The following is a 15,062-nucleotide window of genomic DNA, read 5'->3' on the forward strand; positions in this document are numbered from 1 at the left end:
CTTACCTGCGCCACCCGGCCCTGGAGCTCGCCCACCTCGCGGGCACTCTGCTGCTGCAGCTCCTGCACTTTCTGTAGTTCCTGCGCCCGTGCCTGCAGCACCTCATCCTGCCGCGTTACCTGCAGCAGTGGCTTCACCTAGGGGGACAGGAGGGATGGTGGGTGACTGGCTCCCACCCTGGGAGGCCGCTGGGCTCAGGAGCTAAGAACCCACGCTCTGAGCAGGGCCGCATTCCTGGGTTCGCATGCCAGCTCCTCCACTACTGGCCTGTGACCTCATCAGTCGGAATGAGTGAATGACTTCACATCTGCCAACACCCTAGAACAGTCCGGGGTACATTACAAGCAGCACTAAATGTGTCGCTTTTTTGCTACAGGGTCCCTTTGCCTACAGGAGACACTGCCTCAAAGTTCTTAGTCCAAGGTCCATAGTGAGCGATGCACTTTACACTGGGTGATTCCAGGCTGGAGTGACAGGCCAGCCCCCCCCCCCCCACATGAATAACCGAAATGAAAGTTTCACCAAACCACCCTCCCCTTTGCTAAGCGGGATATACTCTGCTCATGTCTGTTCTATCGCTTTTTCTTTGGTTCTCCTCAACTTCGATTCTTCTCAACTTCTCTACTGTATTTGATTCTTTTTCTATTTTATTATCTTCCTTTCTGAGCCGATTCATAGCATTTATCACAGCTATAACTTTGTTTATTTGTGGGATTCATTCACTGATGCCAGTGTGGAGAAAGAACGTTGCCGGACATCGCCTGACAGATCAGTAAACAGGGGATGTTGAGGCCATCAAGCCCCGAGCCACTGCAGCTGCCCCCAACGGTGCACCCTGAGGGGATTCAGGATGGAGGAAAACAGGATACTGGCCCTAGGTCATTAAGGTGCATATCAAAGGAATAATTTCATTCAGCCCAGACTTTTGCATCTTCCCATTCAGAGAAAAGCGCTAAATTCATTAACTCAAGGTGGCTGGTTTTTCTTTAATTAGCAGTAATCTTGATGTTTGACTACCTGGTTTTGTTTGTTTGTTTGTTTCAAAACTCCTATATATCCCGGCTCCTCCTTTACCTCTTTGGAACAGTCCCTCAGAGCTCTCTGAGGGCCGTGTCCGGGCTAAAGTCCTCAGTAAATTCCCAACTTGTAGGTTGTGTATTTTTTTTCAGTCGACACCTGGCAGACCGCAAACCTGTCCCCAGACCTAGGATAGGCAAACTTTTTCTTAAAGGGCCAGCTAGGAAATATTTGAGGCTTTGCAGGCTATCCTGTCTCCTCTTTTAACTACTCCACTCAGCTGCTGTAACTCAAAAACAGGCACAGACAATACAGTAACCAAATCAATGGGCATTTACAAAAACAGGTGTCTGGCCCATGGGCCACAGCTTACCAACCCCTGCCCTAAACTGTGGGCTTCACGGGGCAGGGCACTGTATTTTTTTTTTTAATTGAAGTATAGTTGATTTACAATGTTGTGTTAGTTTAAGGTGCACAGCATAGTGATTCAGTTATATATAACTATATATTCTTTTATATATATATATATATATATATATATATATATATATATATTCTTTTTTAGATTCTTTTCCATTATAGGTTATTACAAGATATTGGGTATAGTTCCCTGTGCTATACAGTAGGTCCTTGTTGGTGGGGCACTGTCTGTGTTTATTTACCATTTGATTATTGTACCCTCAAAAGTTAATGGCACATAGTAGGTGCTCAGTTAACATGGGCTGAGGGCATATAGGCTGACAGTTCAGACATCATATTCAGAATTACACTGAACAGCTGTTTTTTTTTTTTTTTTTTTTTTTTTTTTTTTGCGGTACGCGGGCCTCTCACTGTTGTGGCCTCTCCCATCGCGGAGCACAGGCTCTGGACATGCAGGCTCAGCGGCCACGGCTCACGGGCCCAGACGCTCTGCGGCACGTGGGGTCCTCCCGGACCGGGGCACGAACCCGTGTCCCCTGCATCAGCAGGTGGACTCTCAACCACTGCGCCACCAGGGAAGCCCCGAACAGCTGTGTTTTTGCCTCCAAATCTCCATCCTCCTTCCTGCTCTCCAATTTCCCATTGGGAGAACACCCTGCCTCGAAGCTCACACACTTGGCTCTGCCCCTCCGCATTGGGCAGGCATGTGAGGCCAGCCTGTCTCATCTGATGTGTACTGACTGGTTCTGGGATGGTCATATGACTCCAGCCAGGCCAGTGAGAGTGAAACCTGGGACTCTGGCCGGAGCTCTGCGATAAGAAAAGACCACACTGGCCTAGCTGGTGGCCGCCGTGTGGGAAAAGTCTGCAGGGATCATCATGGAGGAAAGTCACATGAGACAACAGAATGTCACATAACTAACGTCGTTTGGGCCCCTGTGCAATAAAGGGTTAACTCAGCAGGTCCGGGTTGTTCAAACCCTGCACATTTCAAGAAGAGGACTGAGGGCTTCCCTGGTGGCGCAGTGGTTGAGAGTCCGCCTGCCGATGCAGGGGACGCGGGTTCGTGCCCCGGTCCGGGAAGATCCCACGTGCCGCGGAGCAACTAAGCCCCTGAGCCATGGCCGCTGGGCCTGCGCGTCCGGAGCCTGTGCTCCGCAACGGGAGAGGCCACAACAGTGAGAGGCCCGCGTACCGCAAAAAAAAAAAAAAAAAAAAGATATACACATGGCAAATAAGTATAAGAAAAGATGTTCCACATCATATGTTAATCAAGGAAATGCAAATTAAGACAATAATGAGATAAAAAAGAAAAAAAAAAAAAGAAGAGGACTGGCCCTTGGCTGGATCCTGGGAGATCATCTCTAGACCCTTGGAGTATCCTGCCTGATAAGAGTCCTTTGTTTACCTTGACCTCTGGAGGGGCTGGAATAACTAAGGTCAACCCTGTGGAGAGTCAAGGGGGTCAATCACATGCCTGTGAAAACCCTAGACACTAAGGCTTGGGTAAGCTTCCTTGGTTGGCAATATTCCCCATGTGCTGTCATACAGCATTTCTACAGGAATTAAGCCCCATCTGTACAATTCTAGTGGGAGTGGACAATTGGAAGCTCGTGTCTGGTCTCTCCTGGACTCTGCCCTGGGCACCTTTTACCTTTTCTGATTTTAATGTCCATCCTTTCACTGTAATAAACCATACCATGAGCATAACAGCTTTTCTAAGTTCTGTGAGTCCTTCCAGTGAATCATTGAATCCTAGGAAGTCTTAGGGACCTCAACTCAACCCTAGATCCAGCTGCACCTAAAGCTGTCCCATATCTTTTATCCACATTGGTTTCAGTCAGATTTTTTGTCACTTGTTACCTCAAGATTCCTGATGAACAAAAGGTGGGCTGATTAGTCCCATTTCACAGATGCACAAAACTGAGGCCGAAACCAAGACAGTCACTTGCCCAAGCAGACCTGGCCCCAAGGACCTGTCTCCTTGCCACTTGGGCCACCTCTCCAGCTGCCCTCACCTTGATGAAGAGCCGCCACCACTGCCAGTGTCTCAGCTTGAGGTAAGCTGCACAGTTCCGCTGCATCACCCTCAGAGCACTCTGCTGCTGCTGGCGCTTCTGGAAGGCCCTGGGTGGGGAGATGGGCGGGTGGGACAGAGGAGACTCAGCCCCTCCAGGCCCTGTCCCCTTAGCAAGGGAGCAAAGCTCTCCTCAATTAGTCAACCCTTATTAAATGCTTACTGTGTGCAAGCACTGCTCTAGTATCAGTAAATCTCGTTGGGTTCCATCTGTCAGTCTCTCTGCCCTTGACTCTCTCTGCCCTGTTCCCTCCTCTCTGTTCCCACAGCCCCAGCCCCAGTTCAGCCCCAGCCCCATCTTCCACCCACTGGACCCTCCCCCCAGCCTCCTCCCCAGCTTCCCAGCCTCCAGAGAGGGCTTTCTATGTCCTCAGTGCCCCTGGATGTGGTCCCTGCCCCTCTGCCTGGTGTTTGAGGAGTCCTTTATTCTCTGATCCTTCCTCTGGGCCAGTTCCAAGGGAGAAGGAGGCTCTCCTGAAAACTTTCCGCATTCCTGAATTGTACCAGGCTCTCACATCACTGGGCCTTGGCACACGCTGTCACTCCTGCCTGGAACACCTTTCCCATCCGCCTTCATCTACCTGGTCTGAAGGGCCTCTTGCTGTACCTGTATGACCCCCATCAAAGCACATCTCGCCCTGGACTGTGACACTTTGTGCCCATGTATGTCTCCCCCTCCAGACTGGAGTCCCTTGAGGGACTGGCCACTAAGGTGATCACACGGACCTGGTTTGCCTGGGACTTTCTCCGTTTTAGCACAGAAGATCATGCATCCTGCGAAACCTCCAGTCCCAGGCAAACCAGGATGTTTGGTCACCCTATGGCTGAGTCTAGCTCTTCTCTGTGTCCCCAGCATTGCTCAGGAGCCCCAGGGACTGTAGAACCAGGAAGCCTGGGCATCTAGTGGCTCCATCCTTTTGTTCTCAGCCCTTCTAGCGTCCTGGAGGCCCTGACATCTGGAGCCAACTGATCAACTCCTCCCTGACCCAGCGTCTGGGGCCATCTGGTCAACCTCTTCCTGAGCCAACCTCTGGGGCCATCTGGTCAACCCCTCCCTGAACCAGCCTTGGCCAGTGTGACCCCCAAGAGATAGTGTGGAGCCGCACTTGCGAGCCAGGTATCCCCGGGCGGCCGCCTGGAAGGACACAATGATGTCTGTGACCTTCAGGTCCCGCTCTTCTTCTAGCTGGGCCAGAACCCCTGCCCGGAAGAAGATCTTGCTTTGTCCCACGCGGTAGAGGTTGGGGTCCAGTTCCAGGGCCTGGATCTGTGGGAGTGGGGGAGGGGTCACGGGGAGGAGGGGTGATGAAAGGGGAGGCTCCAGTTCAACCTCCTCCACCACCTGAGACCGTGCACACACGTTCGCACTCCTGCACACACCCTCAGCCTCCACCCCACACTCACCATCTTCTCACAGGCCTGCTTCCCATCCATAAAGCCCTTGGGGATAGCATTGGGTGTCAGGATCTCGTACCTGAAGTGGGTGGGGAGGGGTGGGGTGGGGGTGAAGAGTAACAGCAAATGTCACCATGGCCAGGCGCTGGGTTCAAAGGGACAAATGGCAAACTAACAATAACAATAGAGACAGTGAGAAAAACAGACATTTAACTATTACCGAGGGCCACATACCAGGCTGGGAGCGTTAATACCACCACCAACAGCAACATCATCAATACGTCCAAGGGTGTGTCCACTCCTAGGACACACCACGTGCTGATTACGAGTGTTTAATGACACCAACACCATAGGTCACTGAGACGTAAAAGAAAGGTGTGTCTCGGAAGTGTGAGAATAACAGATAGGGGCTGATGTTCTTGAACTTATTACGTGTCAGGGCCTGAGCTAAGTGCTTTATAGCTGTTTCTTTCACCTTTCTCAGTGCCACTCCAATTTTTAAAAGTACGTTTCATAAGCACACATGTGTCTGTCCTCAGAACCTTTCTCCTGCTGTGCCCTCTCCCTGGATCCTGACATTTCACTAAAAATAATGAATATTAGATATACAACGTATATACACACATATATACACAAACACATATATCATATACATACTATTATATATTAATGTCATCTATTAACATGCGATATTTTTTGACTGGTGATTGAGAAACGTGTGTGTGTCTGTGTGTGTGTGTGTGTGTGTGTGTGTGTGTATCGGAGTTTCTCAGTCACCAGGGATCTTGTTAAAATGCAGATACTAATGCAATCAGTCTGGGGTGGGGCCTGAAAATGTGCACACCTAACAAGCTGTCAGGTGGTACAGATGCTGCTGGTCTGGGGACCACACTTGGGGTATGAAACTGCACACCTGCACTGTCCAGTGCAGCAGCTACTGGCCACATGCAACTACTGAGCCCCTGAAACATGGCTGCGGCAATTGGGCAACTGGATTTTTAACTGCATTTCATTTTAACTAAGTGAAATCTAAATTTAAAAACTGAAGCAGGGGGGACTTCCCTTCCCCGGTGGGCCAGTGGTTAATACTCTGCGCTCCCAATGCAGGGGGCCCAGTTTCTATCCCTGATCAAGGGAACTAGATCCTGCATGCTGCAACTAAGATCCCACACGCCACAACTAAAAGATCCCGCATGCCGCAACTAAGACCCAGCACAGCCAAATAAATCAAAAAATATTTAAAAAAAATTTAAACCGAAGCAGTGTAAAATATTTTTCTGTTCAACACAATTTCTTTCTTTTCTTTTTTTTTTTTTTGTCCACTCGTCTTGTGGGGATGTTAGTTCCCCAACCAGGGACTGAACACGTGCCCTCGGCAGTAAAAGCAGGGAGTCTTAACCACTGGACGGCCAGGGAATTCCCACAATCTCACTGTTTTGATAGGACTACATTTTCACTTTGACCACTGGAAATTCAGTGTCTGAATTGAGATATGCTACAGGTGTAAGACATACACCAAATTTCGAAGACTCGGTAGGAATAAAAGAACGCACAATGTCTCACTACTAATTTTTTATATTGATTACATGTTAAAATGATCTAATATCTTGGGTGTACTGGGTTAAATAAACTCTTGTTATCATTAATTTCACCTGTTTCTTTTTACTTTTAAAAGTATGGCTACTAGAAAATTTTACATTGTATATGGGGCTCACATTCTCTTTCTATTGCATGGTGCTGCTATATACAGCTTGCATGAAGCATAATTTTTGTTATAATATTCACCATATTACTGGCTTATTATATGTTGATATTTTTTTCTTCTCTCCTATTCGACTGTGTTTTCTTTAAAATAAACTTATTTATTTATTTTTGGCTGCATTGGGTCTTTGTTGCTGCGCGTGGGCTTCTACTCTTTGTTGCGGTGTGCAGGCTTCTCATTGTGGTGGCTTTTGTTGTGGAGCATGGGCTCTAGGTGCACGGGCTTCAGTAGTTGTGGCACGTGGGCTCGGTAGTTGTGGCTCACAGGCTCTAGAGCGCAGGCTCAGTAGTTGTGGTGCACGAGCTTAGTTGCTCTACGGCATGTGGGATCTTCCCGGACCAGGGCTCGAACCCGTGTCTCCTGCTTTGGCAGGTGGCTTCTTAACCACTGCACCACCAGGGAAGTCCTCGAAGGCATTTTTATAAGAAATGCCGATTGCGATACCCAGATCGCAACCTAGTACTCTCTGCCCTTTCTCTTGGGGAGCCCAGTGAATGGGGCATTGCTCTCCCATATCACAGAGGAGAAAGCTGAGACTCAGGAACCAAAGGAACTTGCCCGGAGGCCCCGCCCCTCCACTCGCGCTGAAGCCCCGCCCCTGACCCCTCCCAGAAGTAGCAGTTGGGGTGCTTTGGATGAAGGCGTGGTGGCTTCCAAACGCGGGCCCTACCCCACCCCATGCTGCTCACCGCTGCCGGAATTCCTGGAAGAGGATGCGGTTGGGAAAGCCCTGGCGACAGATGCGGATGCCCTCCAGGACGCCGTTACAGCGCAGCTGGTCCAGCACCAGCCGCGGCTCCAGCTTCCCAGCCTGCGAAGAGCAGTCACAGACATGCGAGGTCAGTGGCTGCCACACGGAGGCGCCACTCATTGGATGGCAGCCTTCAGGGGAACTCGGGTGGATGGCAGTTTGGGCAGGTCAAAACTGGTTGGCCATTTCCTCTGGTTCAACCTATAATTGGCTGGGCACCTACCACGTGCCAGGCAGAAATGCCTGCCCCAGGGAGCTCACTATCCACTGGGAGAGGTCGACAATAAATGAGGTCAAGACATCACAAACGTCAGAAGTACATGAGTACTGAGTGCTAAGGGTCAAAGAGCAGAGGGGAGGGAGGACGTCGAGTGCTGAATTTGCATAGGCTAGTCTGGGAAGGTGATGTGTGAACAAAGCACGTACATCGTTCTTTTTGGTAGTTAACTTTCAATGCCTTTTCTTTCTTTTACCTGCTTCACCCCCCACCAAAGTAATATACAAATGGTAAAAATCTAAACACTACCAAAAAATTCAAATTATACATTCTGAAAAACAACTCTTGCCTTGCTCAGGACCCCTGAGTGGTCAACACAATACCCAGGTTTTTATGGAGCCTTCTAGATCAGTTGTTCTCAAACCAGAGTACACACTGGAGTCCCCTCACATGCTTAAAAAAGCAAAAACAAACAACAAACAAAACCAAAACCAAAAAAAAAAGCCCTGGCCCCGGGCTAGGGCAGAATATAAATATCTGGTGCGGAGGAGGGTTACAAAATGAGAACCACCATTCTGTATCTTTTTCAAGGGCTATCTAAGCATATATGTATTTATTCATCCAACAAATGTTTATTGAATAGTCACTGTATGCCACACAATGTGTTCTAGGCATTGGGGACTCAGCAGTAAAAAAGGAGATAAAAGCCCCTGCCCTCAGAATGTGTATGTCCCAGCAAAAAGGGAGTTTCTGTTTATTTACTAGTATCTATGTTCCCTATTCCTTGGTAATAATGCTTCCATTCTGTGGAAGGGAGGGCGCTATTCCTCCCCCTATGCTCTCAGTCCATGAGTGGCTAGGACTGACCTCATCCTGGCTCCAGACATGGTCATGTGACTCAGGGCAGGCCAATCAGGCTGGTTCAGGGGTGGGCACAAGAGCCATCCTAGGCCAATGAAAGCCAGCCCTGGGACTTCTGCTACATCCATGCTGCCAGAGGCTCTCTCTTTCCTGTAGGGTTGCTGAACTGAAAGAATGAAAGCCTGGAGCCACTGGTGGCTGCCGTGCCACCCTGAGAATGGAGACGGAGATTCACCAGAGAGGAGGCAACACGTATGCCTGAACCTAATCATGGAATCTTCAATTATGTGGATCTATACATTCTCACTTTTTTTTTTTTTTTTTTGTGGCTGTGCCCTGTGGCTTGTGGGATCTTAGCTCCTCAACCAGGGATGGAACCGGGGCCCTCGGCAGTGAAAGCGCGGAGTCCTAACCGCCGGGCCGCCAGGGAAGTCCCGATACATTCTCACTTTCGCTTAAGCCACCTTAGTGGCTCTCTCAAAGGAGCCCCAAGGAAATGGCTGAAAATAGCTGGAAATTTGGAAATAATATATAGGATGGTCTCACAGTAACATTTTGGTTTTTTCCCTCCCTCCCTCCCTCCCTCCTTCCCTTCCTTCCTTCCTTCCTTCCTCCATTCCACCCTGCAACAAGACATTTGGCAGGCTTGAGTGGGGAGGTAGCCAGCAAGGTCAGGAGACTGATTACATAAAAGGGGACTGAGAAAACTAGTAACTGTGTGCTGTATTACAGGATCTCACTGTTGCTAAAAAGAGATGTTGGACTGGATGGAACTTGACATACTGGTGGGAACTCATGGTTTTCAATATATAAAGATAGTTACAGAAATAAGCATAGATGTAAGTGTGTTTACACATATATGTGTGTACATGTATATACATATGTGTTTGCATGCATGTACATTAGTGTGTACGTACATAGCTCTATTCACTGAGAGGTCCTGGGAGTGACACCTTGATACCGTGCAGCACACCTAGCGCCCAGATCTTAGGCTGTAAGCACCATTCTCCACTTAAAAGGACCAAGGCTCCTTGGAGAAGTGGCTGAGTCCATGTATGCCATCTTTCATCAAACAAAAGCCACTATCAATTGTAAAACACACTGTTTTCTTATATACCACCAAGAAAGAAAAACTCTTGTCAATTAAACCCTGACAGGCCTTTGATTGTAAGCCACAACCCAACTGCAGAGATGCTAAAATGTCACAATAAATGTGTCTTAGATTTGATAAAATATGGTATTTACAGCGATGAGAAACACACAGATCCACCTACTCAATAACCACAGCTCCGACTTTCTGAGGACAGTATAAGCCCCAGGCACCTAGTTTCACCTTCTACTATGCTGGCCCTTCTCTACAGAGCCTATTCTCTGATTTTCCCAACAAGAAAACTTATTGGTGGCCTGGGAGGCCAGGCATGTTCTCCCCACACTTACATGACACTCCCGGCTCCAACGGTCTTTTTTCCATCCCTTGTACCTTTCATGCTCCAACCAACCACTGGGCTTTTGCACAAGCTGTTCTCTGCTTAGAAAACCACTTATCCTTCCAAGCTCAGACCTCACCTTCTCCAGGGAGCCCTCCCGGACTTCACCGTATTCCCACTACCTGGCACTTAGTAGGTGCTCGGTAAAACTTAAGTCCCATGAATGAATGAATTTCCCTAACAGGGCATTGAGCCTGGGAGGGAAAACAACTTGCTCGAGGTTACACAGCCAGTCAGAAGTGAGCCTGGGGCCAGACATGGTTCCAGCCACATCCAGCGACTGGGACTTTGCCCACTGCCAGAGCTGCCTTCCCTCCCCGGGCTGGGTCACTCACCCTCTTCTCGTGGTTGGGGATGATACAGCGGACGAAGCTGGGGTTGGTGTTGCTGAGTGTGGCCATGAGGCGGCTCAGGGACTCCTTGTAGAGCTGTCCCACCGTCCGGAACATGCCCCGGCGTGGGCGGCCACCAGGCGGGCCATCCCCAAGGCTGTTCACCTGCTCCAGCCCCACGATGCCCTCCACTGTGGGAGGAGGAAACAGATGTAGAGAGAGACTAAAGTCAAAGGTCAGTTTTAGGGGGCTGGGTTGGCCAAAGGTCAAGGATCTTATTATTTATAGGACCTGGCACTTTACATATGAAACACCTCTCACAGCCTAGTAAGGTAGGTGTTATCAGCTCATTGGACTGACCAGCAAACTGAGGCTCAGAAAGATGGAAGATTGTGCCCAAGGCCACACAGCTTAGGATCTGACGACCCAGGATCTGAACCCAGGCAGTATGAATCTTTTCGAACCCTGGTCTCTGACCCTTCTTTTCCATTTTCCTTATCAGCAAATGATGATGATGAAGATAGCAAATGCTTCCTTAGCACTTATTCTCTGCCAGGCACTGCTCAAAGCACTTGACATACATCGGCTTATTTATAAGCCTACAAAAATCGTTCCCATTTTATAGATGAGGAAACTGAGGCACAGAGAGGGAAAAGGGCGATAACCACAGCTGCATTTTCAGGAACTTGAAACGGTGTCACATTAAAAATGAAGTAATGAAGTATGGCTTTTTTACGATATTTGAAATAAGGCAATATTTAAAATAAGGCAAAAAATTAAAAATACATAAATGAAAAGAAATGAAAAAACAAAATAAAATAAGGCAAACTGCCTCAATAGTCACCATTTTCCCAGAAAGGCCTGACTTCATGATCGTTTTTTTCCCTATTGTCATTTGATGCTGTCACTTCAGCTAGTGAGAAACATACACTCCTTTGTTGCAGATTCTATGTACTGAATCATTCCCAGTTTCTCAAGAACCTGCAGCTGGGGCAGACTCTGATGGCCTGCAATCCCCAGTCATGAGGGTTACCAGGGCCAACTAGATAACTCGCTCTGAGGGCAGTGCTTGGCACACAGTGGGGACTCAGATATGGCATTTTTCCTCCCCAGGTTCAAGTCTCCCTCCTACCGCCATGCTCCTAGTTATTATCAAAAGGATAATTATCATTTATTAAGTTCTTATAGCACAGGTAAGAGCAGAGGCTCTGGGTTCAAATCCCAGCTCTGCCCCTTACTGGCTGTGTGACCACAGGCAGGTGACTTAACTTCTCTGTGCTTCCATGTCCTCAACTGTATAACGGGGTAAGAGTATTAACAGCTGCCTGATTAGGTTGTTTGGAGGATTCCATGTGTTAATAATGGTAAAAGGGGGCTTCCCTGGTGGCGCAGTGGTTGAGGGTCCGCCTGCCAATGCAGGGGACGTGGGTTCGTGCCCTGGTCCGGGAGGATCCCGCGTGCCGCCGCGGAGCGGCTGGGCCCGTGAACCATGGCCGCTGAGCCTGCGCATCCGGAGCCTGTGCTCCGTGACGGGAGGGGCCACAACAGTGAGAGGCCCGCGTATCGCAAAAATAATAATAATAATGGTAAAAGGGCTTTGCACAGTGCACAGCACACAGTACAGGTTCAGTTAATGCCAGCTGATACTATCACAGTTGTTTGCAGCACTTTTACATGCGGTTTAGTTAGAAGAAGGCCTTGTGCTGCTACGAAGAGCCTGGAAACTGCTAAGGGTGGGGACGGGAAAGAAGAGGGAAAGATCTCTGTATGGTAAGGAAAGGGGATAGACGTTCAAAACCAGGTTCCCGGTCCAAAGGTCCCACCCTCCTTGTCTGGCAAATCTCACCCGTTGATGCACAGCAACACCCACCCCCTGACGGAGAAATGGCAGAGCCGTGCCTCCCTGAAGATCCTGGGGGAGACGGTGGAAAGGAGCCAAGGAAAGAGAACTGCTGCAAGCCCCCGTGTTCTGGGTGGGGGTGAGGACAGATGGGGGGAGAGGCAGGGAGATGGGATGGGAGATGCAAAGGGAGAAGCATGAGAAGAGGCAGGAAGAAAAAAGAAGAAAGGGTTATTAGTCCACAGCACAGAGCACAGCAGGAGGAGAAACCTGATCCTGGCCATGAACTTTTACAGCCAGGGAGACTGTCCTGTTCAGCTTTATGTTGACTTAGTGAGGGCATCAATGTTGGGTGAAAGGGCGAATGTCCTCTGAGAATTTAATACCCGGGGGGAAAAAACCTCTCTCCCTAGAGGTTGAGTCTGTGTCTGTTTTATTAGGTATCCCCTTTTGCCCTGGCCGCCAGGAAGCTCAAGGACTATCTCAGGCTCCCACCCAGCTTGTAGTGTTTGCCTCTCTGAAGACAGCTTGTCTCATTTGCCTTTTCCCCTGGGCTGCCAAGATGTTGGGTACCCAACTCTGGGCTGTCGGGATGCCCGAAAGCAAAGCCAACTCTGGGCTCAGGGCAGCTGTAGTAGAGATTGATGCAGAAATGGCCCCAATCCCCCACCCCTCTCCGTGACATGCAGCTCCTTGAATCTGGGCTGGCCTTGTGACTTGCTTTGTTCAGAAGAACTGTGGAGGAAATAACACTGTGCGGGGTTCCAGTCTAGGACTCAAGAGGCTTTGCCACTTCTACTTTCTCTCCTGGAACACTTTGAGAGCCGAGCATATATAGGGTGGAGCATGTGAAGGATTAGGGGGAACATCATGTGCCCATGAATGTGGCACAAATTTTAAAGAAGTTGATGGGGAAGATTTTCAGTCTGAAGGAGATGATTCTTGGCAGAATCTGGTTCTGTTACTGAACATCAAACAATGCTTTTCAATTCCTCTTGTATAAACTATATGAGATACTAACATCAAATTTCTCTGCCTAAAATCAGCTCAAGGTGTGCTATGCCCTTTCGCTCTGTGAGTTTGTTTTGGGAATGACTCATATTGCTTATTTTGTTCTCTTGTCTAACTGCATGGGCTGGCGCTTCTACTACTATGCTTTTCACTTCAATAAAAGATTAAGGCAAACTGACAGATTCTGGAAACCCAGAATCAGGAAACCAAGATGCTGGTTCTGTCCGTTTTATAAAATCATCTCTCAAACCTCCTCTAAGGATGGACGGCAAGGATGGACTTGCTGGCCTGAAAGTGTCAGTCTGAAAAGACTGATGGCCAAACTCACATGGGCCTTGTTGGAGCAGGAAAATTCCAGAACTACACCTCGGTTTTTGCTCCTTTTTTTCTTCCCTGAATCCCTGAAGGGAGCTTAGGGAGAGATCAACAAAAGCAAAGCCTAAAAGTTGACTAACCTGTAAATACTGCCCTTCTGAGTTCTCTTGTTGTTATTAATTCTTTCTCAGTCGAATCTCTGGATTTTTTTTTCCTTAGGGATCATATGCCATCTACAATGAATAACTTCATTGCTTCCTTTTGAATATTCATATACTTATTTCTTTTTCTGGTCTGATTGCATAAACTAGTATCGCCAAAACAGTGTCTCACAGCAGTGTTGACAGTGGGCATCCTTGTCTTGTTTCTGATTAAGGAGGCGTGTTTTACCATTGAGGGTGATGCTGGTTTGAGACATAAATCAATCAACCACTAGTTGGAATCACTAGTGTAAGGCTGTCTGGCCTACTGGCACCACTTCTGCCTCCGAGCAGACAACTCAGGTTCAGAACTCAGACTCTGGAACAAAAGCGTTCACTCCGTGAGTTAGAAGACGGGGTGCACAGAGCTCCAGGGACGGGGCCTGGGGAAGCTGGTCCTTACCGTCTTTCCAGATCTCTGCCGTCAGCCGGTCTGTGCTCTGGTGAAGCAAGGCTGCCACGTTGTCGTTCAGAGGGTCCATGTTTTTCATCAGCCACTCATTGGCCTTGTAGTGAACCTGAATGCGATTGGGCACGGGAGGGAGATGGGATGGTGGGGTGGCAGCCCTGCTGATCTCCCAAGGAGCCTCCCGGAAGCTCTGAGATTCCCAGCTCCGGGGCTCACCGCCCAGGAGAGAGCACTGGTGGCCACCTTGCGCCCATATCCCGAACGGCCCCCACCCGCGGCACGGTCCCTCTCCCTTTCTGTGCTTCCCTTAAGCGGACTCTGCCCACCTCTAGGACCTCATCCTCCAACACTTCTCTCCTTATTCATTTAGCCACTCTGGTCCTCAAACGTGCAAGCTCATTTCCACCTCAGGACTTTGACCCCTGCCATCCCCGCCACCTGTGAGTCCCTCTCCGTGGATTTTCACGTGGCCAGCTCCCTTCCACGGAGTCACAGTCTTGACCACCACGATTCCCTGCACGCGTGCCCCCCCACCACCAGATGGTGGCTTCCAGAGGCCAGGACCTGAGTCTGACTCACAGCCAGCAGAGGGCTGGGCACACAGGAAATCTTAGCAAATGTCTGGAAAACAACTGAGTTCTAGAACAGAACACATGGGTCTCCCACCCCGCAGCCTTTGTGTGTGCTGCTCCCTCCACCCATTCTTTTCTGGCTACGGGTTACTCATCAGGAGCACAGGCTCCGGACGCGCAGGCTCAGCGGCCACGGCTCACGGGCCCAGCCGCTCCGCGGCACGTGGGATCTTCCCGGACCGGGGCACGAACCCGCGTCCCCTGCATCGGCAGGCGGACTCTCAACCACTGTGCCACCAGGGAAGCCCTATTATTATTTTAAAATATTATTTATTTATTTGGCTGTACCAGGTCTTAGTTGTGGCGTGCAGGATCTAGTTCCCTGAGCAGGGATCG

General features: G+C 49.3%; 1 protein-coding gene across 8 annotated transcripts in view; it reads right to left on the reverse strand.

The window, feature by feature from the left end:
* The window catches only part of MYH14 (myosin heavy chain 14), a 93,146-nt gene that overhangs the window by 40,450 nt on the left and 37,634 nt on the right, over positions 1-15,062 (reverse strand). For 4 of the 8 annotated variants that reach the window (XM_059044029.2, XM_059044028.2, XM_067018761.1 and 1 more), the window contains 7 exons: positions 14,089-14,203; positions 10,323-10,510; positions 7,361-7,482; positions 4,919-4,988; positions 4,621-4,781; positions 3,456-3,564; positions 6-137 (listed from right to left, as the gene is read on the reverse strand). In XM_059044029.2, coding sequence (XP_058900012.1) covers positions 6-137; positions 3,456-3,564; positions 4,621-4,781; positions 4,919-4,988; positions 7,361-7,482; positions 10,323-10,510; positions 14,089-14,203 — 897 coding nt within the window. Of the gene's footprint in view, positions 1-5; positions 138-3,455; positions 3,565-4,620; positions 4,782-4,918; positions 4,989-7,360; positions 7,483-10,322; positions 10,511-12,165; positions 12,289-14,088; positions 14,204-15,062 lie in introns of all 8 variants that reach the window. The other 4 variants (XM_067018759.1, XM_067018757.1, XM_067018758.1 and 1 more) reach the window with 2 other exon arrangements.

This window comes from Kogia breviceps, chromosome 18 (genome assembly GCF_026419965.1).
Source record: "Kogia breviceps isolate mKogBre1 chromosome 18, mKogBre1 haplotype 1, whole genome shotgun sequence".
Taxonomy (NCBI): Eukaryota; Metazoa; Chordata; class Mammalia; order Artiodactyla; family Physeteridae; genus Kogia; species Kogia breviceps.